The sequence below is a fragment of the Pelophylax lessonae genome (genome assembly GCF_965119305.1).
Source record: "Pelophylax lessonae genome assembly, chromosome: 6".
NCBI classification, from domain to species: domain Eukaryota; kingdom Metazoa; phylum Chordata; class Amphibia; order Anura; family Ranidae; genus Pelophylax; species Pelophylax lessonae.
The window spans coordinates 220,661,681-220,688,844 of NC_138773.1; the positions used below are offsets into that span (position 1 = coordinate 220,661,681).

General features: G+C 39.4%; 2 protein-coding genes across 3 annotated transcripts in view; one reads left to right on the plus strand and one right to left on the minus strand.

Annotated features, from left to right (window-relative positions):
* Window positions 1–27,164, plus strand: part of SPAG16 (sperm associated antigen 16) — a 1,690,414-nt gene that overhangs the window by 303,270 nt on the left and 1,359,980 nt on the right. The window lies entirely within an intron of this gene.
* On the minus strand, window positions 897–2,441 carry LOC309557719 (tigger transposable element-derived protein 1-like; the record flags this gene model as incomplete). Its single annotated transcript, XM_082260493.1, has 1 exon — window positions 897–2,441. The coding sequence occupies exon 1, from the start codon at window positions 2,403–2,405 to the stop codon at window positions 897–899; it is 1,509 nt and encodes a 502-aa protein (XP_082116619.1). The 5' UTR covers window positions 2,406–2,441.

The window sequence follows — 27,164 nt, forward strand, 5'->3', positions numbered from 1 at the left end:
TCATGGCAACCTGATTTCAGTTACCAGCAACTTTAATTTTTGCAACCCCCTATTATTTATTTTACCCCTGTTTGCCAGTTTCTAGTTTAATTTTGTCCAAATGGACCTTTTTTATGTTTAGTTTATTATACGGAAAGTATTGATGTTTGCTTTGTTTTTTTTTTGCTGAGATCCAAAAAATAAAGAAAATGAAAATAAAAAATGGCCTATCAGAATTTGTTAACATGTTTAATATTGTGCATAACCTGAAAAATATGTTTTAGACATTAATTCATACAAGAATAAAGGGTCATATCAATAGTTAGATCTTTGGTGTGAAAATACAAAAATAATGGTGAAGAGTTCAAATTATTTAATTCTAAAATTTGATAGAACAGATAGAATAGACAAACATTATCTTCATCATAACAGAACACATGCCTTTTTATTAGAAAAGTATGGCATTATGAGCAGCATCTTCCTTCTTCTCACATTTATCAAGATGAGCATGTGCTCCGCATTTCACATATTTCTTGGACTTCCGCGAGCCGAAAGTTCTTTCTGAATAAAATGTTGAGTTTACTAGAGAAAATTCTTCCGGGAACTCATTTGGTTTGATCATGCGTGTTGGGATTTGTAGCTGTGTGTCGGCCGAATTGTGTACAGGCATACCCCACTTTTAAGTACGCAATGGGACCGGAGCATGTATGTAAAACGAAAATGTACTTAAAGTGAAGCAATACCTTTTTTTCACTTCTCAATGCATGTACTACATTCCAATAGTCATTTAGAGGCATAACTGATATAAATAATGCATTGATAACTAAAATAAACATAATACAGTACAGTATTAAAAAAAAAATTGTAAGCTTACCCCATCTTGATTGTTGTCGCAAGGCCAGAGAAGCTGAGAGAGTTTAATGTAGTAGGAATGATGAAGGCATACAGGTATCTTCTGTTTCACAAGCCAAGTCTTCAAAGGCGAGACGCTTTCTTGCTGGTGAATTGGGTCTACAAGTAGAAGTAGCAATCAGAGTAGGAGCAGCTGGAAATGGACTGGAAGGCATACAGGTATCTTCTGTTTCACAAGTCAAGTCTTCAAAGGCGAGACGCTTTCTTGCTGGAGAATTGGGTGTACTACAAATAGCAATCAGTGTAGGAGCAGGACTTGATGATGATGTCGGAGCTGAAAATGGACTGGCAGGCATACAAGAATTTTCTGTTTCACAAGTCAAGTCTTCAAAGGCGAGATACTGTCTTGCTGGCAAAGTGGGTGTATTACAAAGATCAATCAGAGTAGAAGCAGGGCTTGATGGGGATGTCAGAGGTGAAAATGGACTGTCCGTTGATGATGATCTAGGATCAAAATGACTGTCAGTCAATGTGGATGATGTGCGTGCTGATGGACTTTTAGGAAAGTAACTGTCTATGGAGGTTTGAAGTGTTGCTCTCTTCTTTTCCCTGTAGATTTCTTTGTAGCAGGCATAAGCCCCTGAAATGTTAGCATTGACTTTGGAACTTCTTTCAAAATCCCTATCATGCTTTTCAAAAAGAGCCATGGCGCTATCAAGATGACGAAAAGCTTCAAAGAGAATTTTTGTAGTTAAGCCTTCAGGCTGTTCAATGATCTCAACCTCATCCTGCACATCTTCTTCTCTCTCCTCTTCAAGTTCTAGAAGATCTTCATTGCTGAGGGGCTCAGTGTGGGATGCAAGCAGTTCAGCAACATCTTCTGGCTCCACTTCCAGCTCTAACTGCCTTGCCATCTCTACAATATTTTCAGTAACATTAGCTACATGTTCTTCAAAGCCTTCAGAATCATCAACTAACTGTGGGGATAATTTTTTCCAGGCCCTTTTCATTGTGTTTTCCTTTATGTCATTCCAAGCATCTCTTACAGTTTTAATGCAATCCAAGATGTTAAAACTTTTCCAGAATTTGGATAGAACTTCTTTACCATCACCTTCTTCTTTGTCTATTGCTGCAACACACTTGCTGAATGTTCTTTTCAAGTAGTTCAACTTGAAGGCGGCTATGACACATTGATCCATTGGCTGTAGTAGTGAGGTGGTATTTGGTGGTAGGAATTGCACTCGAATGTTAGGGTTCAGCTCATCTAGCGTTCGAGGGTGTCCAGGGGCATTATCAACAAGCAGCAAAATGTGGAAAGGGACACCGTTGTCCTTGCAATAGGCTTTCACCTCTGGAACAAAGCAGGTGTCAAACCAATCTTCAAAAAGGGTTGCAGTTACCCATGCTTTTTTGTTAGCTCTCCAGTGCACTGGAAGTCTAGTTTTAACGTAGTTCTTCAAAGCTCTCGGATTTTCCCATCGGTAAATTAGCAAAGGCTTTAGCTTTAAGGTACCAGAAGCATTGCCACCTAACAGAAGGGTTATTCTATCTTTAGCTGGCTTGTAGCCTGGCATTGATTTTTCCTGTCTTGCGATGAAGGTTCTTGCAGGCATCTTCTTCTAAAATAGCCCAGTCTCATCCACATTAAAAATTTGATCCATGGAGTAGCCTCCGTCTTCAATAATTTTGGCCAATTCTGTTGGATAGCTTTCTGCAGCCTCAGTATCTGCAGCAGCTGCCTCTCCTTGTATTTTAATGTTATGTAGGTTAGACCTTTTCTTGAACCTATCAAACCATCCACGGCTTGCAAAAAATTCTGCATCCTTTGCTGCCTCACCTTTCTTAGCCTTCAAGTCATTGAATAGGCTTAAGGCTTTACTTTGTATAATTGCCTGGTTTACAGGAACATGACGTGTAGTCTGATTTTCTATCCAAAGTGTTAAGAGTCTCTCCATGTCTGCAACAATGCTATCTCTTTTTCGAATTGTTGTTGCGTTAACGGGTATAGCACTCTTAATTTCTGCAAGAATTTTTTCTCTGTTTTTCATGATGGTGTTAACTGTAGTCCGAGTGAAGCCTAGCCTTCGGCCTATTTCAGCTTGAGGTACACCTTCATCATACAATTTAATAATTTTAGCCTTCATATCCAAGGTAATAGATTGACGTTTTTTTTTTGTATCTGTCATTATTGATGTACAGTGCTGTACACGAAAAGTACCTGTAACAATCAAAAGAACAGTGGATACAGGTGTTACCAAAAAAAAATACACAGTACAGGTAACGTACGAGTACAGTACATTTGCTCTAATGTTTACAGCAGTGCAATTACCTGTATGTTGGCAGGTTTTTGGGTGAACGGTGGGCAGTCAGCAACCGTGGGATGGCTGGCAGGCAACTCTGAGCTGGCTGTGGGCTGGCAACTATGGGCTGGTGGTAACTCTTGGCCTGGCTGGCGGTAACTCTTGGCCTGGCTGGCGGTAACTCTTGGCTTGGCTGGCGGTAACTCTTGGCTTGGCTGGCGGTAACTCTTGGCTTGGCTGGCGGTAACACTTGGCTTGGATGGCAGTAACTCTTGGCCTGGCTGGCGGTAACTGGGGCCTGGCTGGCGGTAACTCTTGGCCTGGCTGGCGGTAACTCTTGGCCTGGCTGGCGGTAACTCTTGGCTTGGCTGGCGGTAACTGGGGCCTGGCTGGCACCAACTGGGGCCTGGCTGGCGGTAACTGGGGCCTGGCTGGCGGTAACTGGGGCCTGGCTGGCGGTAACTGGGGCCTTGCTGGCACCAACTGGGGCCTGGCTGGCGGTAACTGGGGCCTGGCTGGCGGTAACTGGGGCCTTGCTGGCACCAACTGGGGCCTGGCTGGCGGTAACTGGGGCCTGGCTGGCAGTAACTGGGGCCTTGCTGGCACCAATTGGGGCCTGGCTGGCGGTAACTGGGGCCTGGCTGGCGGTAACTGGGGCCTGGCTGGCGGTAACTGGGGCCTGGCTGGCGGTAACTGTGGCCTGGCTGGCGGTAACTGTGGCCTGGCTGGCGGTAACTGTGGCCTGGCTGGCGGTAACTGGGCCCTGGCTGGCGGTAACTGGGGCCTGGCTGGCGGTAACTGGGGCCTGGCTGGCGGTAACTGGGGCCTGGCTACTCCGGGCAGGAACTTGGCCTCTTCACTCGCAACTCCAGGCTGTGGGATGGCTGGCAGGCAACTCGCGGATGGCTGGGGGTCAACTCCAAGCTGTCTGTGGGCGTATCTCGCAACTCCAGGGTATACTGCGGCTGCGTGGCGAGCTGTCTGTGGGCGTATTCTGGGCAGGAACCTGGCCTCTCGCAACTCCAGGGTATACTGCGGCTGCGCGGCGCGGGAATGTCGGAACGTCCTTACTTGCGAAGCACTTTACGTACACTCTCGGGGCATGTCCGTACTCGCGAGTGTACGTAAAGTGAGTGTACGTAAAACGGGGTATGCCTGTACTGACAGGCGAACAATCGTCCGTTCTGGTGTCGGCATACAAAAATTTTCATGTTTGCAAGAAAGACTTTTGTCCGCGGATTGTGCGCAGACATCTGTCGGAGGCACCATACTAACACGCGTACAATCGGCAGATCCTTCGTCCACCGACGTTTGTATGCCGACGATCGGTACGTGTGTACGGGCCTTTAGGCTCCAAGCTACATAAGACAAGAATGCTTACCAATTTGTTACTCAAACCCTTAGTTAATAGGCAGGCAGCTGGCTTCCTCACAAGGTAAAAAGTACAGCTGAAGTGTAGGCACCAAGTTGGGAGGAATATTTTTGTTTTGCCTCATATCTCTCCCTCTGTCCCCAAGGAACCTCATGGATCCTACGGCTGGCTTTACACAGGGTCTCAACTGCTCTTGAAGTTGAGGTTAGATCCTTCCCTTTCTGGCACTAAGCCCTGTATATGTACATTGTGGTATGTTATGGCCTATCATAAATGAAAGCTTATATCGCCAGTACAACATGGGCATTATTCTGATGATCCAGGAAGTGCTGGTCGATATGAGCTTTGATTTGGGTTGACACTGGTTCCCAGCTGATAGGCTCTACAACACTATTTTGCTTCGAGCCATTCCATGAACGTGCGCAATGGGGATATTTTACTCGATTGCCTATTCGAACACATCTAAAAATGTTGCATTAGTTTAACTTTTAAAGAAAGTGTCTTAGCTAGCCACAAGCTGAAAAATTTCCTTATGCACTAATTTAGTTGAGCCTGTAGTCTGTAGTCCCATAATACAAAATCCATGGTGTCTATTGGCTAAATACGATATTAAACTGTTAAAGATATCTGTTGACTATTAAGAAGGATCGGTTTTATAACCTAAAGTGTTTAAGCTATCTGATGGTTTCTATACATGTAGTAGTTTGTTTCACTAGACAGACAACTAGGACATAAACTGAAGTGTCAACACTTTTTTTTTTGTTACAGTACTTGTCAAGCCTAAAAACAGACACTTAAAATAATATAGTTGTTGTTGCTAAAATCTAGCGTGGTATGGATGGCTGAGTTTAGACAAGCTGACAAAAACTGCTATTCTATAAAAAGGTCAGCTAACCTCTTTGCTTTTGAAAGAAATTTAAATACCTTTTCCTACATTCTTTAAAATGTCTTTACTGTCAGCCATAAATGTTATATTGATTTTATATGGCTTATAAAACGTACCTACTAGAAGCTAAGATACATATTTTTTTGGCCTAGAACACTTTTTGCATGTATGTAACCTCTCTGTTTAAATTAAGGCGCTATCCTGAATATTCTTTTTCTGTGCCAAAAGAGAAAATTACACTTATACTAAAGAAAGAAAAAACTATTACTGAAAAATTCAAGTATGGTATGAAGATATAATTAACGTTTAGCCTATGTCATTGCGTTGTCAGCTTTCTATGTAAAATTTACATTAAAACAAAACAACAGGAATGTTATTGGTTGCTACAGGTACTTTTAAAACTGTTTTATTGAAAGCGATATTAAACTCAAAAACAAATATTTATTAAATTGCAGTTTACCAATTCTTAGACATGGTGGCTGTGTTAATTTTCCTTTTTTCCCCCATTTGTTTTCACCTGGGGATCTGGACAGTAAGTCTGTTGTTGCTCAACTTACTTTAATAGTTCAAGCTGTCCAGACAATGTAGAAATTAACCATACATGGATCGAAGTTCGGCTGGTTCAGTAAAGACTGGCCGAATTTCAAACCAGGTATGAGCAGAGATATTGTACAGATGTCAATAATCGAACGATTAACTTCTGTTCAACCGCCCTGCTGGATTTTTCCCACTCAATCCGTGCCGCCGGCTATATCCAGCAGTGCTGATCAGTGTATTCTGACAGTTGGAAAGTCTCCCTGCTGTCAGAATACCATAATTCAGTGGGGAGGGTTCCCACATCCTCATCTATGGGCTTCCCTAGAGGGTTTAGGCAGACTATTTAACACTGACAGGGGTCCTTACAATGGTCAGCTTGTATTCCTTTACATGAGACCTTTATCCCAAAAGAAAAAACATGGTTTGCTCTAACTTCCTTAATCGGTTTCACAGGTGTCCACAACCTGAGATCAGTTAGAATTGAGGATGGTATATAAACTGTTTAGAGTATGGAAGACTCCACACTTGCTGAGGAAACCTGTTTGGAAGTGAGACGCTTACAGGTAGAGGGAGCCTCTGTTCAGGATTTGCTTGTTAAAGTGTCAGCTGGGAGAGCTGATGATGTGTTTTTATGTTCACATCTCTATGCGAGTATTTATATCCCTGTTTTTAGTACAGTAAATTTTTTGAAATAGAGAGCACTATGGTTTCTCTTTATTTTTTGGTTCTACACGATTGATGGATATCTGCGGAGGAGTCTATTTGGGGCCAGGTACATCCAGAGTAAGAACATCCCAGTGAGATCCAGAGGACATAGTTACAGGCAATTGAGGCTCTATAGTGGACTTGTTGCTTGGAGGTGAGCAAGCATTCCAGCTACAGGTGGTGGTCACTGAAGTCACTGGATTATAGAACTAGAATCTGATTGATTATTGCACGGCGGTGGGTTTTTTATATATTCATTGCGACTATGCACATTGATTGCGCTACACTTGATGTGATATTTTTATTATACATCTAAATCTAAGTTTAACACCACCCTCTCCCCATACAGACCATAATAAGGTTCAAAGGTGTCTGCATTACCATATTATTATTAAACCAAATTTAGCCTTTTTTTTTTTTTTTACAGAGCAGAGATTTGAACAGTGAATGGTGTTCTAATACTGAACTTGCTAAAAGTGGGAGTACTGTTTCCAAATATGATCAAAGTGGGGGTAAACTAATGGTGATTGGGGATTCTTAACATGTTACTATTTTAACAATAAGCTTTGTTTATTACCAAAATAATGTGACATGTACATATGTGTCAATGTCAATATAAAATAAGGATTAGGATGTATCTTAAACATTTTTCTTGAAGGCTTAAAACATGCAGTACAGAAAGTGATAGTTTTATGAGTTTACCTGCTGAGCCATAAAACAATACGACTGTTAGTTTGTGTTCGGTAGGTGTTAAAAAGCAGATGTTTCCATGAATTTCTCTTGGGAATTTATTGTCAAGCACAAACCTCAGCCTGTGAAGCAGGCCAGTTGGATAATCGCAGCAGTGTTTAGATTTAAAGTATGTTCACAATGGCTTCTTTATTTAATTAATCTGACTTTTACTATCTCTTGCATATTAGCTTTATGTTTATTAAAAAGAAAGGTGAAAAAGCGAAAGAGTATAGAAGATGTGTCAAGCCATAAAGCTGAATCACAGAGATTTATTTAGACCCAACTCACGCTGGGGGATTTTACGAGTTTTATTAGCCAGCTAAGCAAGATGTAGTATACAATAAACGGTTTACTGAGCTCCTCTGCTATTGCATTAAAGTTTTTTTTTTTTTTCTTTTCTTTTCTTATTTGGAGAATTTATAAAATTAATAGGCGCTTTAGGAAACAAAGTAGCGTGCCCCATGAATTAAAGAATCTCTTTAGCGCAACAGTATGTCTGTAATCAAATTGATTTTTTTTTCCTTAATAAGAATGTTTCTTAATACACACCTCTACACCATTTCTTATTTCATCTCTGTTTCAAAACAATGTTTTCCTTCTCGCCTATAAATTAAGGTTGCGGATAAATTAGACTTTCAAAGTTTTTTTCTAAAAGTAAAATAGGAATTTTGTAAATTATTTGGATTGCTTGGCAATTTCAGAGTGCATGGATATACGGAAAATCTATCGGTGGGTGGCTTTTAATATATTCTTTAGAACACACTACAAGTGGTCTTAACTTTACTTTGCTTCAAAATATCATAAAAGGTTTTATTCGGTATGTTTGGTTGTTGCTGTTTGTAATGCAGAATACCAAAGATTCAGGAATCCCAAAAAAGGGGAAACTATATTTCTGTCATACATTGTGTATTGCATTTTAAGGCAGCCCAGTCATTTGAAAGGTCTGTCAATGCCCCAGAACAACCCAAAAAAAGTACCTGCACTTTTTTCCTGATGCAGTGTACTACAAGACAGACTAGCGTGCCATGCATTGTGGTTTGTTGCAGGTGCATGGTGGAGGTGCTTTGGGATGCCATTTAAAATGAATAGCATTGCAATGAACCAAAACGTATAAGGTACGCCTCAAGGCATTGGTATGTAGATAGCTTTACTGGGCCTAGTCTGGCTTAAAATAGTGCAACAATCAATAAATTATCTTTGCCTCTGCTACCTATAAATATGGAGCTTTGGCAGTTACACTGCTATGTATCATTGCAGCAGCAATGTATTTTCTGTTGCCCACATATGTTATTCATTTATAGTCTGTAGCTTTTGACCATGAGAATTGTATCTAGTTAGGACACGTGCAAATGACCGCTAGAGTTTGCAGTCAATAAATGCAATACTTTGTGCTCCAGGAAACTAGTGAATGCTTTGAGGGATTTAATGAACATTTTTTTAAGTCCAACACTAGGCGTACATTTAGGCCTGCACCCTGCTGTCTGTATGCTTCCATCATCAGTGCAGACTGAGTGAGGTCAGCCTGATTTTCATACACCTAACAACTTTCCATAGCATACATGGCACCAGGGAGAATGTTTCAGAGCTAGAAAAAGTGGTATATGTGTCCAAGTCGTCTGCTACCTGAGACTTTTTGCCAATGTTGTACTGTATAGCCAGTAAGAGTACAAATCCTTGGAGCAGTTTTCGGATTTTCCCTACAAACCTCTTTCCAGTATTCCCAGGAAACCCCTTTTTTTCAAAGCTACCTGGCTTTATAATGGCCAGCATGGTTATTTTGATTTTTTTTTTATAGTTGTTCACAACAAACCCCAAAACTGACAAGAGGGGGGATATTTTATTGGATCTTATATTAAGGATGAAAAACATTATTGTACTAAAACAAAACAGTAAAAGACAGGAGAGGTTTGGCTAAATTTAGGCAATCTGGATCTACGTCAAAGGTCAGGAACCTATATTTTCTTAAGCGATCTTAAACAATGACTTGGATAATTTCACTGGCTTCCATACCTATCCCTACCCTATACTGACCCATACACTCACTAAAGTTTTAGTTTCAAATGCTCTGGATTTTCGGCTTTCCAACGTTTTGCCATCATCTAACTTCGAAAGGAAAGACCCTTAACTGATTAAAGTGTTACTAAACCGACAACCGTAAAATCAGTCGGTATATGCAGTAAAGCATGCTTGTTATACTCACTGTGGAACCTAAGGGGTAATCCTCTGCATTGTGTAAAAAGTTTGATCCTGTTTTCTCTGATCCTCCCCTTCCACAGTCCCCAATCCATCTCCTGATAAACAGAGTCTTGGGAGCACTCTATACATGTTCAGTTTGGTGTGTATTGCTGGAGAGTTTTTTTATTTTCTTGGGAGGGGTGCATGTGATCAGCACAGGGCCACAGTCAATTGGCCCTCTCCAGACAGGGGATAGGGGTCATGCAGCCTCATAGAGCCTCATAGGGCAGTCAGAGTAGGATGAAAACTCCTCCTACAAGCTTTACCCAGACATTCATAGAAGTCATAAGACTGCTATATTGCTTATGAGAAAAGGTATATAGCAGTTTATATTTACTAAAATAATTGCATTTCCATGTTCTGTGTACTGTGGGAGACCAGATATACAGTAATGAATGTAGGGTCCTGGGTTTAGTAACACTTTAGGGTTTTTTCTTTTTGTGCAAAAAATGTTTGTAATTAAATTTTTCTGATCACACCTTTTTACTCAAGTGTTGTTTTTTTTTTTTTTTTTATCAATAATTCAAAATTTTTTTTTATGATGTTGAATATTGTTTCTTTGCATTGCTTGCATGTTTATTTTATTGAAAAAGTTTCATAAACATAGATTAAAGGAAACATTTTAATTAGAAGTCTACTTTCTGAATGAATTGCTTCTACTAGCACACAAACATGTATTGTACTTTGGTCTTAGATATTCAAATAGCCCCTATTGTTTTAAAAGCACAATAATAACTGTTGTTGTGAGTGTGCTGCTTTTTACTTTCGGTATGGCAAATAAAAATCCCATTTTAACAGCAGGGAAGGTAGGCTAAGTTATCTACGGAGTTATGTCGTGCTGTTTCAGATTACCAAAAATAAAAATGGAATGCACAGCAGCGCTGCATCCAGAACTAGTGGAATTATTTCAAACAAAGAATAGTGTTGTTATACTGTGTTAAAATGCAGAATTCAGTTAACAAGTTTACAATTTAAAAAACAGAAATTTGCTGTTTAATGATAAAATTCAGCTTGTAATGTTTCAGTATAACCATACACATTTTATGATTCTCTTTGGTTTTCTATGCAATTTAATGGGGCAGAGGTATAGTAATATCACTCTAACTGAAAAATCTATTCCACTATGCAAATCATAGGAATGTATTTCCATTGACCGCAAATAAAACCAAGTATTATAGTAGGATACTAGTAAAACTTTTCTATCGGAAATGGCATAATCTGTAAATAGTTGATCAATATCTTGGTGCCTTGGAGTATTATCTCATGAAATTAAGGCAGATCAAAGTAAGTAAATCAAGATTAGCTACAAAAGACTGGCCAGTGAAAATACTAATTTTTACACATGATATTAAAACTTCTGAACAATTATGAGTGAAAAAGGAGAATATGCATCCTGTGTTTTATCACAAGCAGAAACTCGTTTCTTTCTTTTGTATGTTGTATTGGACTGATCCACATTGTAAACATACACAAAAAAGCAGACTGCTTTGAACTCCCTTTTAAAGTGATATTAAAGCTTGTTTTTTTTTTTTGTTTTAAAAAAGAAACATGTCATACTTACGTGCTCTGTGCAGTGGTTCTGCACAGAGCAGCCCCAATCCTCTTCTTTTTGGGTCCCTCTCTGGCGCTTCTGGCCCCTCCCCCTCGAGCAGTGCCCCTAGAGATAGCCTTTTTCCCTGGGGGCACCGCTGCATGCTTGCTCCCGAGCCACTGCTCTATGCGTCCATAAAACACATAGAGCCATGGCTTGGCCCTGCCTCTTCCCCCACCCCTGCTCTCTCCTTATTGATCCACTGGCTGTGGTTATGAGCAGTGGAAGCCTATGGCCGCCCAATGCTGTCTCATCCAATGAGGAGTGGGAGTCCTGGGACAGCCGAGTCTCTCTTCTGCACATCGCTGGATCGAGAGGGGGCTCTGGTGAGTATTAGGGAGGGCTGCGGGGGAGCAGCACACAAGATATTTTATCTTTATGCATAGAATGCATGAAGGTAAAAAAAACCTTCAGCCTTTACAACCACTTTAGGAGAGTTTGTGCGTTTTTGCTTTGCTTCTAATGCTGCTTCTTTGTGCACTGTTTGCTTGTTTGTCACTGACTTCTTAGTATTACCTATTCATGATTCTGCGAGGACTTCCCCATGTGTTTCTCTTTGAATAATGTTCTGTAGTGAGACCAAAAGAAAATAAACTCCGTAATCGATGGCAGATCACTCAAAACACCTAAGCGGCCCAACCATAGGGAGTGATGATTTGCGTTTCACCAATTAAACATTTGTGCACCTTTTCCTCTTGGTCTTTAAATGAGTATGTAAGAGGGTGGTGGTTGTATTTGTGATAATTTTTGCACATTGTAAAAATTTAAAGTTCTCTTGTAGTCAATCTCACAGACATGAGACACAGAATGCTCTGCCAAACAAATTCAAACTTCAACAAGTGGGTAAGTAGCTCTCAAAAAAAAAAAAAGCTACAAGTGTGCTTGCTGTTGCATTTACAGTTTGTTTGATCTGCACACCTTGCAGGCCTCAACTAATGTATCCAGACAGACTATTATGGATGGTGTTATGCAGTATTCAGATGAAAGAGTTAAAAGTTGCCAGATTTTTTGGAGTGTGTTGACTTTTTGTGTGGTTGCATTATGGTGCCAACTTACTATACTGGCAGAAGGCTTTTTGCTTCAAGCTCTATGACTAAGCCCTATTGAATGAAATTCATTAGAAGGGGTGGTCCTATCAATGTTATGCCTTTGGACATTTTATATAATAACCGTGGATGTCAGTGATCTTTTCTGCGTTTTGTGGTTTCTTGTTTATTTACCAACTTATACTGGTTAAATTAGATTTAAGTTTGAATTTAGGTGCAGCTCAGGTAGAGAGGTGAAGTCCAACTAGATCACTGTGAGTGCAGGCAGGGCAAGGAGTTCATCCTAGTTCCAAGCTGCAGCAATGTCAAAGGTAAAGATCTGTAAGGTGCACATCATGAAGCAGGCCCATGTGCATAATAGTGAGATGAATGGCAGCCTGAGCCCGAACTCCAGCCAAGCCATGCCCACAATGCATTTCGCTTCACCCCTTGGAGCTTAATCATGGGGATGCATCCCCATGATTTAGCTCCAACAGGGGGAGCAAAACTTGTTGGGGGAGTGGCCTGGCTGGAGTCCGGGCTCAGGCTACCATTTCTCACTTCATACACATAGGTCTTCTTCATGATGTATGGCTTATGGATCTGTTCCTTTGACATTGCTAGATTTAAGTTTAACCATTTCCTGGGCACTTTCACCCCCTTCCTGCCCTGGCCAGTTTTCAGCTTTCAGTGCTGTCGCACTTTGAATGACAATTGAACATTTATGCAACACTGTACCTAATATGAAATTTGTATCTTTTTTCACACAAATAGAGCTTTCTTTTGGTGATATTTAACCACCACTGGATTTTTTTTTTCTTACTAAGCAAAAAAAGATCGAACATTTTGAAAAAAAAATATTTTCTTAGTTTGTTATATAAATTTGCTAATAAGCAATTTCTCCTTCACTGATGTGCACTGATAAACCGCACTGATGGCTGCTGATAGGGCGGCACTGATGAGGCAGCACTGATAGGCAGTGCTGATGGGCACTGATAGACAGCACTAATTGGTACTGTTGGGACTGTAATGATGATCAAGGCACTGATGATCAGTGCCCTGATTATCAGTGTAAAAGTCCCGTCTCACTTGCCGATTACCGGCTCTCCTCTCTTCATGCTGTGACAGCACATAAGGAAAGGAATGGCGATAACCAGTAAGTTTGTGATCAGCTGTGATTGGATACAGCTGATCACATGGTAAAGGGCTGCTGTGATTGGCCCTTTACCCTGCTCTGTGATCAGCTGTGTCTAAAGGAGACGAGGGCACAGAGAGGGAGTGGCTCTGTTAGGACATCCATGGACGCCCTCCAGAACTAAATGACTACGCTGTAGCCATCTTTCGGCTATAGCGAGGTCAAGAATTGGTTAATTTAGCAAAGAGTTTCTTCCAGTATCTTCTAAAGCATCATCACATCTTTGTAGGCTACTTGCTTATTCTTTTGGCTTTTAACTATGTTAAAACCCAGCTTATGCACCCCTCACCTTTTTATTGCTTTATTTTTTAGTACTTTTTTTTTGTATACATAGTTTTTTTTACATGAACCTTTGGCCAGTCACCTGACATCAGAGGACAACTTCTGTTCTTCTACAGGCAGCAGGCATTCTGCTGTGGGCCCCAGGCAGCTTGAAGATCTACCCCCAGAGGGCAGGTCCTTGACAACTTCGGCTCGCAAGAAGAAGGGCACTGGGCATCAAGAAATTTTAATTCCAAAATACAGGCACTAGAGGAAAATGTGGAGGAAAATGTAGCAAACTTTCAAGAGCTTCGCAAACAGCAATTTTATGATTTCTGCTAATAGGAGAGCTCTAGCTCTGATTCAGCAGGGAATGGTGTGTTAGACCACCACAAAGAGACCACGGCTTCCAAACAGCATAGTAAGGTTCCTTCACTACTGCATGCTGTAGGGTACCATCTTTTCTACTCAGGATGCGGCTTCTTTCTACAAAAACAAACTGTAAGTCTTAGATTTAAACTTGAAAATATAGTTGGACTTTAATTGAAGATTCTAATGGGAGAAAATGTAAGAACTGTGATCTGTATATAGAGGGCTCCTGAACAGATTTCAAGTTTTCCAGGATATTTCTTTTCATTTTCACACTTTGAATGACAATTGCACGATCATGCAAGACTGTACCCATATAACATTTTTATCATTTTTTTTTCACACAGATAGTTTGTTTGTTGTTTTTTTTTTTTTTTTGTATGGTATTTAATTACCACTGGGTTTTTTTTTTTTTTTTGCTAAATAAATAAAAAAAGATCAAATTTTTTTAAAAAAAAATGCATTTTTCCTTATGTCTTTTAAAAAATAATTTAAAATAAATTATCTTTCTTTATAAATTTAGGTAAAAATGTATTCTGCTACATTTTCTCGGTGAAAATAACCCAAATCAGTGTTTATTATTTATTCTGTAGGAAAGTGATAGAGTCCACAAACTATGGTGTGTGTGTGTATGTATGCATGTATGTGTAATATATATATATATATATATATATATATATATATATATATATATATGTATGAAAATTGATTAATCCTTATGTAGTGATGCCCTATTTTCATTTCTTAAGGCCTGACTATTCCAGGACAGTACAAATACCCCGATATGATCCCTTTTTGTAAAGTAGACAGTCCAGGGTATTTAGTAAGAAGCATGGCGAGTTTTTGAAGTTGTATTTTTTTGTCACAATTTTTTGGAAAATTAAGAAATTAAAAAAAAAAACATTTTCACAATTATTTTTTCTTACATACTGTCACCAGTGCAGTACAGCATTATCATATAACTGGGGAGTTATCAGGGACACTGATTGGTGACCGTATGTAGAAAAAAAAAATTTTAAATTTTTTTTATTACATTTTTTTAAACTCACTGTGACCAGAGCAATACAGCGTTATGATAGTAACACTGTACTACTCTGGGAAAGTAATCAGGATTTTTTTCACATTATGATTGCTTATACTATTGAAATGAATTGATATAAGCAACAATATTTATTGAAAAAAACTGATTCATTCAGTGTGTCTTGTTGTGATTAGCTGTGATTGGCCAAAGTTAACCACATGGTACAGATGAGCTTTGATTGGTCATGATGATCCCATGGTACAGACAGGGCCAATCACAGCTAGCAAAGCAATTGTATAAAATGGATGACATGAAAGGAAGCCTTCCATTGTTTATACCTGTCATGTGATCTGCTGTGATTGGTGTCCGTGATCACATGGTACTGGCAGCAGGCTGGTATAGTGATCGGCCATCGGCTGCGTCCGGTGGACACAGCCTGTGCCACTTCATGGCCTCGTGGCCATGCGAGAGGCGCATTCTAGGAGGATGTTATATGACTTTCATCCAGAATGACCAAAGTCCCGACCGTTCGTCATTTTGCTATAGGCGGAGCGGGGACTGGTTAAAGCTATGAAATACATTGAGTGCAACATGTTTATCATAGGGGTGACTAAAAAGTTGAATAATTTGCTGAAAATCAAGGCCTCATGAGCATAATTAGTGTTGCGTGTTGCACCTACATAGAGTTCAAATGCATTTTTATTGATATATTGCAGCTGTCCTGTCTTAAATGAATTTCCCAGAAAATGTAATATTTTATTAGGCTGTAAAGCGAACAAGATACAGTATATTTTTTTATGTATAAATAAATATTTTTTCCTTGTATGTAATAACCGGACTAATAACACACTTGCTTTACATTTCTTATATAAGCGATCACGTCATTCGCTATCCCTGTTGAATCTTGCATACTGTATATGTATTCTCCCAAGAGAGCTCTTTTACCCTCCTATGCTATATGAGGTCATGTAGTACCATAGTGGTGTAGTAGCTCCTAGCTTCTGGGCTAATTGATCATAAGGGGCACTATTTGCATGGATTGTGCATACTTTTCCTTTTGGCAGGTTTTCCAGTACCATAACTGGGTTAGTAATTTATATTATTATATACATACATGTTATATTCTTCGTCCATCTTACAATACAATGAGTTAACAATTCAAATTCTGGTCAGACATCTGTTGTATGTCAGATACACCTGTCAATTAATTATACATAAACTTCAAAGCATTTTAAATTTATATCAAGCTAATGCCATTGACAGAGGCTCAAATGACTGCAGTACAATTCAGTGATACTAATATATATATATAATATACTTTTACCAATTTTTCCTCTGTTTTTGGTGTCTGCTGGCCTGAAGTGTGTACAATGTTTACATTGATTGCCCATTTAAAGTATGATTAACTGGAAGCAGAGTGCAATGTTAACCTTTAGAGGTACCTATTAACACCCCCAAGAGCCCCTAAACCTAACCCCTAAACCAGTATAAAAAGCAAGTTGATGCTCTGGATCATGCTTTCCTGCACCTTACTATAGGTTCCTTACAATGATGGGCGGTGTAACTGTGATATAAGATCTAAATGGCATTAGAATGTGTATGAGTTTGATTTTCAGAATTATAGTCAAGATTTACATACCTAGGTCCCATAGTTTTGGGACTTCAAGGGCACTCACAGGGATGTCAAGCATGTAGATACCTGTAGGTGATTTCTTTTTCCTCCTACCAGTTTGATATGCTTAAAGTAGTAAATCAGATCTCTACATTTTTTAACAGTTCATACTAATGAAAGATATGTATATGCTCTGCTTTATTCTGAGTTCTACTCTTTAGATAAAGCTTCTGACATTTCTCTGACTTTCCTTTATTCCATTCCAGGTTGCAGCTCAGGGTATTAAAGCCTGGCACAGTCATTGATGTAGAATTTTCAGATGGTAGGCAAAGGCAGCCTCTATAATTCTCTTATGACAGGTGTATTTTAAATGCCTATTGGTAGCAGCAACAGTTTTTAATGGTGGATGACAGTGTTATTACTCAATGACAAATTGGTCAGTAATAAGCCTACATGAAATAGAACAACATGGTGCATCTACAGAACATGCACAAGCATCTCCTCATGTCTGTTTAATTGACATTTTTTTATATAGTGTCAATAGCATCCTGAAAAGGTTTGTGTTTCCAAAGCATTTGTAAAGGTTTTTTTTTTTATAAAGAGATTGCATTAATTTATGCGGCACAGTTACACAGTTTTTACTGCTCAGTAAAGTAAATCATCTTAGTGAAGAGCAAAACATACCTACCCTGCAAAGGTTTTATGAATGTGTCCCCCAGTGAGCATTAAAAAATGTGTATGCTGGAAAATATTTCAAAGCCTGTACAATCCAAAAAAACTGTTAAAGCAGTTTTACTGAAATAGAATTTTGCCAACATATCCCCAAATATTTTAGAACAATGTATATAGTATTGCATTGTACCAGCTATGTAATTTAGAAAAACATGCAGAATATAAACCAGGGAAGTGTTACACTTTGCAGAACTTTTATAAATGTCTCATTTGTGTCCAGAAGCTCACAGATGGCTTGGCCAAGACTCGTGTCAGAGGTTAAGAGTTTGAACATTTATTTTAATAATGTGCATTGACATGTATCTAAATATTTTCATGAAAACAGTAGGAGGTTATCATGGGATTACCGAGTATTTGATTGCAAATATAAGTTCATATACATGTATTTAATGCATGATAATGTGTCTTGACTCCTAAAATAACGTGCAGAAAATGATGAATTTTTGCACAGTGAATGACAATTATCGGTAGTTCAAATGACATGTTGTTCAAGCAGAAGACCTTCTATTGCTTAAAGTTCTGCAGGCTTGAGATTTTATTTTCTGCGTTTTGTGCAAAGCTTATCCAAGCTATTGTGTTGATAAATGTGGCAATTCAAGTGTTATGCTGCAGATATACACTATGATTACCAGAGAATATGTTTTGTCTATTATTAATAGCAATGCCACTATGCTGAATAATAGCATTTGCATCTGAACTGAATTGCACATTACGCAAGCACTTTACTGCTGCAGGGACTGCAATACATTGCTAAATAGTGAAGGGATTCAATTAGGTCCCTTAGCTTTTTAGAGTAGCCACACTGGCAAATGCAGCATGTTTTAACAGTAATCCATCTTCCCCCGGCCATTGAAATACTGGCAGATTTTACAGATCCAATGCCAGCTACTGACCTTTCTAACTTTTTTATTATCATGTCAGCACTGTTCTTTATATTGGCACTGGTGTAATGCAGTGGGTTAACTTTGAAGACAAATCACCGCAAGCTGAAACTGTAAAAGCTGTAATGTATACCAGTTAAAGGAGAACTTCAGTCAGGATAACTTGCATCATATAAAGTGATATGTCATTCCAGTGATTTGATTAATTGTTGGCGCTTGCAGTTTTTTCCTGGTGTAGGTTAGGATGTAGTTTGGGATCCACAAAAAAACACTTGATAATTGCGACCGGTTTTAGCTTCAGCCATTTAGCTATAATTTAAAGAACACATGTTTTTTTTTTTTTTGCCCACATAGGATAGAGTAACCTCTTGTACATTTTAAGACACCTAAAATATACACAGCCCGTAGATCCTAAACAGTTCATCCCATCCAAGAAGTCTCTTAGCCGCTGGAGATAGGTCGCCATCCCGGCGGATGAATATGTGTAGATAAAACCAGTGCCTAAACGGTCATTGACATAATATTGAAACTAGGCGTTGGCCCTGGCAATTAATATAAAGTTCAGGATGAATGTATAAGTCCCCAATCACTGTGACTTTGAAAATGATAAGTGACAAAATCTTGGAAGGCTATGTGCTCCACCACGTGCAGATAATTTCCTCACTCACCAGATCCCAGCAGCCTGCAAAGCAGGTTATAAGCTTAAAAAAAAAATTGATTCCTGTACATGGGATAACTGGGACCACTCTGCTCATGGATGCTACTGTCAATTCTCTTTAAGACCCCAGATCAGCCATAAACCCTGCATCTTTGGAAATTCAGGAGTTTCACATACTTGCTGTAGTGGTTCCTACTAGAGGATGAAGAGTGTAGATATGCAGGCAGGCTTTTTCCACACACCAACATCCTCCGCTGCCCGTGGGCCTATATGGTCAATGAAATCAGGGAGGTTGGTGGACCGTGGGAAGGCCAGACATTCTAATTGACAGCCTAGTTAACTTTTAATTGCCATAAATGGCAGGGGGTTCCAGTAAATACTACCGTATATACTCGAGTATAAGCCGAGGCCCCTACTTTTACGCAAAAAGATGTGAAAAATGATTGACTCGAGTATAAGCTTAGGGTGAAAATGCAGGGTGGCGGGCATGGTACAGGAGAATGCAGGGTGGCTGGCATGGTACAGGAGAATGCAGGGTGGCTGGCATGGTACAGGAGATTGCAGGGTGGCTGGCATGGTACAGGAGAATGCAGGGTGGCTGGCATGGTACAGGAGAATGCAGTGTGGCTGGCATGTACAGGAGAATGCAGTGTTGCTGGCATGTACAGGAGAATTCAGGGTGGCAAGCATGGTACAAGAGGATGCGGGGTTGCGGGCATACTAGTGCAGCTGTGTTTCACTTACCTGTTCCAGAGGCGCCTTCTTTTTAAAAATGGCGCCGCCCGGCGCTGACACGTCATTGCGCATGGGAGAGCTGGTATATGTTCGGCTATTTCCGACCTGTCCCGAGCGGTGGCGGCGCATGCGCGGTGACATGTATACGCTGGGTGGCGCCATTTTTAAATCTTAAACACGTCAGAGCGGTGGGAACTTTTTTTTTTTGTTGACTCGAGTATAAGCCGAGGGATACATTTTCAGCACAAAAAAATGTGCTGAAAAACTCGGCTTATACTCGAGTATATATGGTAATCTCTTAGCTGATGTTAGTTCTTGACGCCAACTCCTGTAGCTTTCCATTGGTTCATCAGTGCGATGGTCTGCCTCCCTTTTTATCATAGATATCTGTAGGAGAAGTTGAGGCTAACTTATAATAAAAAAAATCTTCATATGTGCATATAAGTGCACACTCTACGACTTCTGTAGTGCTATATTAAATGGTGACATCTGGGTGCCTGCTCTAACATGCACCAGTCTGACCGCATGCCGCAAGACGAGCACAAATTCACTTTAAGAATCTTAAAAGCTAAATCTAATGGGTCACACAGGAAATATTTAACTGGCTTTTTCATAAGGGCACCGATGAAGCCTTGAATGTTATGTTCCAGTTTATTTTAGCCGAGGGTGAAATATGGCATTTTCCTGTAAACATGAATCATTTAAAGCTTTAAATAGGTGGGCTTTGATAAACCCTGCTGCTTACTTGCCATTTGTAGAACTTGAAAACAACACATTTGGGATGCTTAAGTGCTTTAAGTATTTAGAAAAATAAGCAACCCTTAAATTTATTTTACTTTTTTTTCTAAGTCATCATGTTGCTGTAAAATAGTCCAGATTTGGAAAAGGGTGATTGTGGTTAAGTTGAATTTTATTTTGAGTCAGAATGATTGATTGATTGATTTATTAATGCGTTTACGTTATTATTTTAATTAACTCTAGTTGAAACAAAAGCCATTTTTATTAAATATATTTTCTAACAACTGTCTTTTTAGATCTAAATATCTTAAATATAACCTCTCAACCATATTGCCTCAATTTCAGAAGCAAAGAACACTGGTTTAAAGCGTAACTCCACTTTTGTTGAGAAAAAAAAAATTCCCCTCTGGGTGATCTCTGTACATTGCAGGGATTTTAACAAACTTTGTTGCAGATTCCTACCTTTTTTTTATTCTGAAGAAATCATTGTTTGTTCCTCTGTGCTGAGTGGGTCTAATGGGAGTGGTTTCATAATTATCTATCAGCTGTGGCAGCTACAGAGCTCTGAGGAATGTTGCAGAGCCTGCATCCCTTTAGACGTGTTCCTATTGGGAGTAGCTCACCAAAAATGAAATTTTTGTTGCAGGGGATGCTAGAAATCTGACTTGTATCTTAGGCAGACTTCTGGGAAAATTGGTGAGCCAATCACACAAGCAGGAAATGAGGTTTCTGGGGTGTGGTCAGTACACATTTTGTTTACAGAACCGCTCCAGGTAGCCATATTGCATTGCGTTTTCAGAAAATTACAACAGCTGCAGATTGAAAAGGAAAGATCATTTTTAATTACATTCAATTACAATATGATTTGTGTTGCAATTGTATACACTATATTGTTTTTCTTTATTTGCTATTTTTTTCCCCACGAAAGTGGAGTTACTCTTTAATGCAAATTCGATGATTACAAAAGCCAGAAGCCACAAATTATACTCCTTGCCTTTGCATTACTCTGTCATTGTGAGTTTGTTCACGCTCTGTCCCTTACCGTTAATAGATTTGGCAGAGCTTAGGATATAGCTTATAATGTTTGTAAAGCTTTCACTTGGCTTTTGGAAGAATGGTACCCTAGTAACTTCTTACTGACAGAAAGGCATCCCAGTCTTAGTCCGTAGGCTTCACTATTGAGTTGGCCCACCCTTTGCAGCTATAACAGCTTCAACTTTTCTGGGAAGACAGTCCACAAGGTTTAGGAGTTTGCTATGGGAGTGTTTGACCATTCTTCCAGAAGCACATTTGTGAGGTCAGGCGCTGATGTTTGAGAGAAGACCTGGCTCGCAGACTTTGCTTTAATTCATCCCAAAGGTGTTCTTTCAGGTTGAGGACAGTCATGTTCCTCCACCCCAAACTGGCTCATCCCTGTCTTTATGGACCTTGCTTTGTAATATAGTGTATGTCATGGCTAAATTAAATGTGAATGTTCATTAGCAGATTTGCTTTTTTAGGCGACCCTTCTATAAATATTGCATTTTACAGGCTTCTACCAAAATGAGCAAAATCTGCAGCATGCAGGATTTTAAAAAATGCAACACACTGCCCTCCACCACAACACACTGATGTGAAGCGCGTCATAGATTAAAATAGTAACTAGTTTTATTGTGCTTTTTGCGCATTGTGGTCCTGCTTTGTAGCATACATGAAATGCAATGGTGTGAATGGCCCGTAAGGCTTATGATTTAGTGCTTCCATGGTAACATACAACAAGAAAGAGAATGAGGTTTCCACAGCTTTCAAGTAGACCTTGACAACAACCTTTCAAAACACACTGAAAATGTAATTGTAGAGAGTCCTTGTTATCCTCTTTTACAACACTAGTGAAAGAGAGGACATTTAAATAGGGGTACATTCTAAATGCAAGTTTTGTACTGATTAACCTTTTGCTGAGTGGTCTTTAGCAGATTTACTACACAATCCGGTTTCAGTATCTGGACTTCTGCATAGGTTCAGATTTGAATAAAGGTGGTTCTCCTTAGTGTTTAACATTTGGACATACAAATTTCTAATGAAACATAAAGCATTCAGCTGTGAACTGTTTCTATAGACTTTGGCACACAATTCTGTTTAGACTCAGGTAACATTTTATTTTCTAACGAGGATCCCTGTAATGTTCAAGCCGTTTTAATTTTATGTATTCAATTAAAGTTTGCTTTTTACTAACCTCTATACAAACAATTGCAATCTGTAAATATTGGGTCTTTTTAATTAAAAGGCTTAAGAGAATAATTTGTATTTTCATCCATGTAATTAAACCTCAACTAAATCTTGCAGCCCACTCTATAGTTTTCGGGCAATAATTTATTGTGGACATTGATTCAGCAGCTAAGGGCTATACAGGGGGCTGAGCCTTTTAATATTGTTTTGATATTCATTATTGAAATTTCAATATGCCTTGAAGAAGAAGAAGAGAAATGCAAAAGCAATACATGTGATTAAATAACTCGATAAATGTTTGTTTGTTACATATTTTGCAGTGCATTTCCTTGGTTTGGCAATATTATATTTATAGTAATATGTTAATTACTGTAACTCCATCTGTCAAGGGGGAAGCCAATATATACTGACAACTGTGTTTCCTTGGCACCAATTTCATGTTATAATACATTTTCTTGGTACCATCTGTTATATACAGTCCTATATACTGTATGTGCAAGATATTACCTTTCGTTTAATTGCCACTTAGGTTATATTAATGCAGGCGGAAACACTGATAAAATGCACCATATGTGATCTGATAGAGGACATAATGAGAGTTTTGTATGCAAATTAACCTGCATACATAAAATTTTTGTTTCATGCATTTCTTAAAGAGTAACTCTGCTTTTGTGGGGAATAAAAAAGCAAATAAAAAAAAAAATATATAGCATATACAATTGTGACACAAATCATAATCTAATTGAATGTTATTAAAAATGACCTTTTCTTTTCAATCTGCAGCTGTTTTTATTTTCTGAGAATGCAATGGAATATGGCCACCTGGAGTTGTTCTGTACACAGAATGTGTACTGACCACACCCCAGAAACCTCACTTCCTGCTTGTATGATTGGCTCACCAATTTTCCCAGATGTCTGCCCCAAATACAAGTCAGATTTCTGGCATCCCCTGCAACAAAAATGTCATTTTTGGTGAGATACTCCCAATAGGAACGTCTAAAGGGATGCAGACCCAGCAGCTTTCGTCATTAGAGCCCTGCAGCTGCCACAGCTGATAGATAATTATGAAACCACTCCCATTAGACCCACTCAGCCAAGAGGAACAGACAATGATTTCTTCAGAATAACAAAAGGTAGGAATCTGTAACAGTTTGTTAAAAAAAAACCTTGTAATGTACATAAATCACCCAGAGGGGAATGTTTTTTTCTCAACAAAAGTGGAGTTACGCTTTAAAGCAAGTCATATGTACCAACTTAAGCCTGATACAAAAACAATCTCCATGCATACATTAATTAGGCTTTTCTGCTCTTTCATCATGTGTATCTAAAACCAAGAATAGAAATGTAATGAATTGCTGCATGCAGGTCCTTAACCACCTCCCACAGTATGACGTCAAATAACACCCTCGGGTTGAAGCGGTTGTATCGGGATGATGCCTGCACTTGCATGACAAATCCTTGCCTTGATCTCACATGCAAACAATAAAACTGGCAGTGATATCACTTCCGGTTTCATATGCATACTTTCCTGGCCAGTACAGCCAGGGAACACATCAAACCAAGCCGATCTGTTAACCTCTTGTGATCGCAACCGCATAAAAGTAAATAAAAAAAAAAAAGAAAGAAAAAAGTAATACAAATAAAATAATAAAGTATATTAAAAACTGCCAAAACCCCTGTTACTCTGCACGCCCAGGGTGCATACGTGTATGTAAACCGCGGTTGCACCACACATGATATATCGACACAGACATCAGAGTGAGAACAATAATTCAAGCACAAGAGTTCCTAGTTAACTCTAAATTGATGAGCTGTAACGACTTTTGGTGATCTTTGGGCACCATAGTTTTTGGGGAAATTGCCAGCGCATGCAGTTTTTAAACATGGAATGTTAGTAATCTATTTACTCGATGCAACCTCATCTTTTTTTTTTTTTTAACCAAAAATAAGTAGTATATGGCAGGGTTTTGGACTAAAAATTATTTTAGTATATTTTTTTCAGACAATTTGAGTTTAAACAGTTGCGCAAATATCACGTAAAACAAAAATTTGCAACCATCACCTTTTTTTTTTATTCTACAGGGCCTCCTGCTTTCAGAAAATATATAATATTCTGGTGATTTATGTAATTTATTGCCAAAAATTAGGATTTTTCAATGTATGTGACAAAGAAAAAAACTTGCTCTAGAGCCAAACTGGTTACCCACTTGCCGAACAGCAACCATAGATATACTGTGGCAGGTCGGCTCTGTTACGCGAAACGACTTGCATGTCTGTCACTTCGTGTAGCAGTTAGTGTGGGCACACCGCCAGAGGTGTGCACACACGCAAATTGGCTAGAGGGGGAGCCAATCAGTGGGTCCGGCAGCCGCGATGTCTGCCAGGCACATACCATCGCTCCCCATGGAGACAGAACTGCGGTCTGCCGATGTAAACACAGCAGACCGCTGTTCTGTTAGTGATGAACACAGGGGTCCTGTGTTCTTCCTATTTAGGAACACAGGTGTCTGTGTTCATCCAGCAAACACACCCCGCACACACAGTTAGAAAGCACCCCCTAGGGACACATTTAACCTTTTGATCGCCCCTGGTGTTAACCCCTTCCCTGCTAGTGTCATTAGTACAGTAACAGTGCATATTTTTAGCACTGATTACTGTAGTAATGTCACTGGTCCCACCAAAAGTGTCAAAGTGTCAGTTAGGTGTCCGATCTGCCCACCGCAGTGTCGCAGTCCCACTAAAAATTGCTGATCGCTGCCATTACTAGTAAAAAATAAATAAATAAATGACACTGACATAAATCTTTACCCTAGTTTTGTAGACGCGGTAACTTTTGTGCAAACCAATCAATATACACTTATTTGATTTTTTTTTTTTTTTTAGCAAACATATGTAGCAGAAAACATATTGTCCTAAAATTATGAAAAAAAATAGATTAAAAAAAAATATATATATTGGGAATGTTTTATAGCAGACAGTAAAAAATATTGTTTTTTTTTTTTTTTTTCTTTTTGTGTTTATAGCGCAAAAAATAAAAATCAAATACCAGCTAAAGAAAGCTCAATTTGTGGGCAAAAAAAAATAGCAATGTTTTTTGGGTACAGCGTCGTACGACTGCACAATTGTCAGTTAAAGTAACGCAGTGCCATAGCACAAGCAATGGCCTGGTCATTAAGGAGGTAAAACCTTCTGGTCTTTAGGTGGTTAAATAGTTCTTTTGACCATGCTGGCCTGAATAAACTATTTTCTTCACTAGCCGATGTGCCTGCTCTGAGCCCTGTATGAACTGAATGTAACATCAGCTACATACAGTATACAGTGCTGTGTTCCAGCAGCTGGATGGGAACTTTCCGCCCTTCCCCTGAAACAAAACTGAGTTGGGCTGAGGACTGCCATTCATAGGCAGCTGTGTATTCTTTGAATGATCATGACGTCGTCTGCCCGCCTGCCTCTCCACCTCAGCCAGTCAGGAAGTTTCCATCCCACTGCCGGAAACCAGCGATGTATACATCAGCGATACACACAACCACTGCATCTGTTAGTGAAATAAATAGTTTGTTTGGACCAGCTTGGTCCTTGCTCCTGCTCTGCTCCTGCTTTTGCAGCTACATGTGGAGCAGTTGAGGGGAGCTAAAAACATGGCTCATCTCTGTTGTTTTACCACCACCCCGAACCCCTGGTGTAAATGAGCTCTTAAAGTGTTTGTAAACGCTCACATTTACCCTGTGAAGTGACTAACAATAAATAATACACAGAGATTAAATAAATCCTTCTATAGAAGTTGTAGGTGTGTATCTGCAGTCATTTCTTGTAGATTGTTCTGAATACACACAGAAAAAAGGATTTGACTTTAGTTCTAGGAGCAAGGGGTGGGGATCTAAAGTCTTTACACAGCCGTCAACTTTGAGCCCTGATTGGAGGAAAGGGACACGCTCCCCTTCACATACTATGGAGAACAAGCACAACTGTGAACAACAACCACAGACTGAGTGCTGCAGCTCCCTCCCCCATCACCATTTTAACTCTTGGTGTCGGCAAAAGCGGCCAGAAGAGACTTACGCTGATAACAGAGGAACCAGGCAGCTGAGAAAAAAATGACACTTTTGGGGAGAGACAGGTACACAGTATAGAAGAATGTGCTTTTTCATATTGCTTGTTATGTTGTTAAAGAATATTGTTGTCTTTAAGTCTAGTGTCTCTACCACACTAGTACAATCGTACTTTAGGGCCAAATCGCGTGCACTCTAGTTGAACTACTAGCATTTTTATATGAGATGCGGGAGGAAACTAGAGTACCTGGTAAAAGCCATATACTGTAGACACAAGAAATGCAAATAGCGTTTTTCTGGTGGAATTTGAACCCGGGATTCAATAGAGCAAGGTCCTAATATTATTTCCTTGACCACGTGAGTATAAATTAGCGTTTGCAACCCCAAATGCTTTTTGTAGCTCCACATCAGATCTCCATGGAGCTTATGAGGTATTTTGGCCCACTCCTTTATACTAATAAGTCTATGTTCATGTATATTTTTGAGTTTTCTTT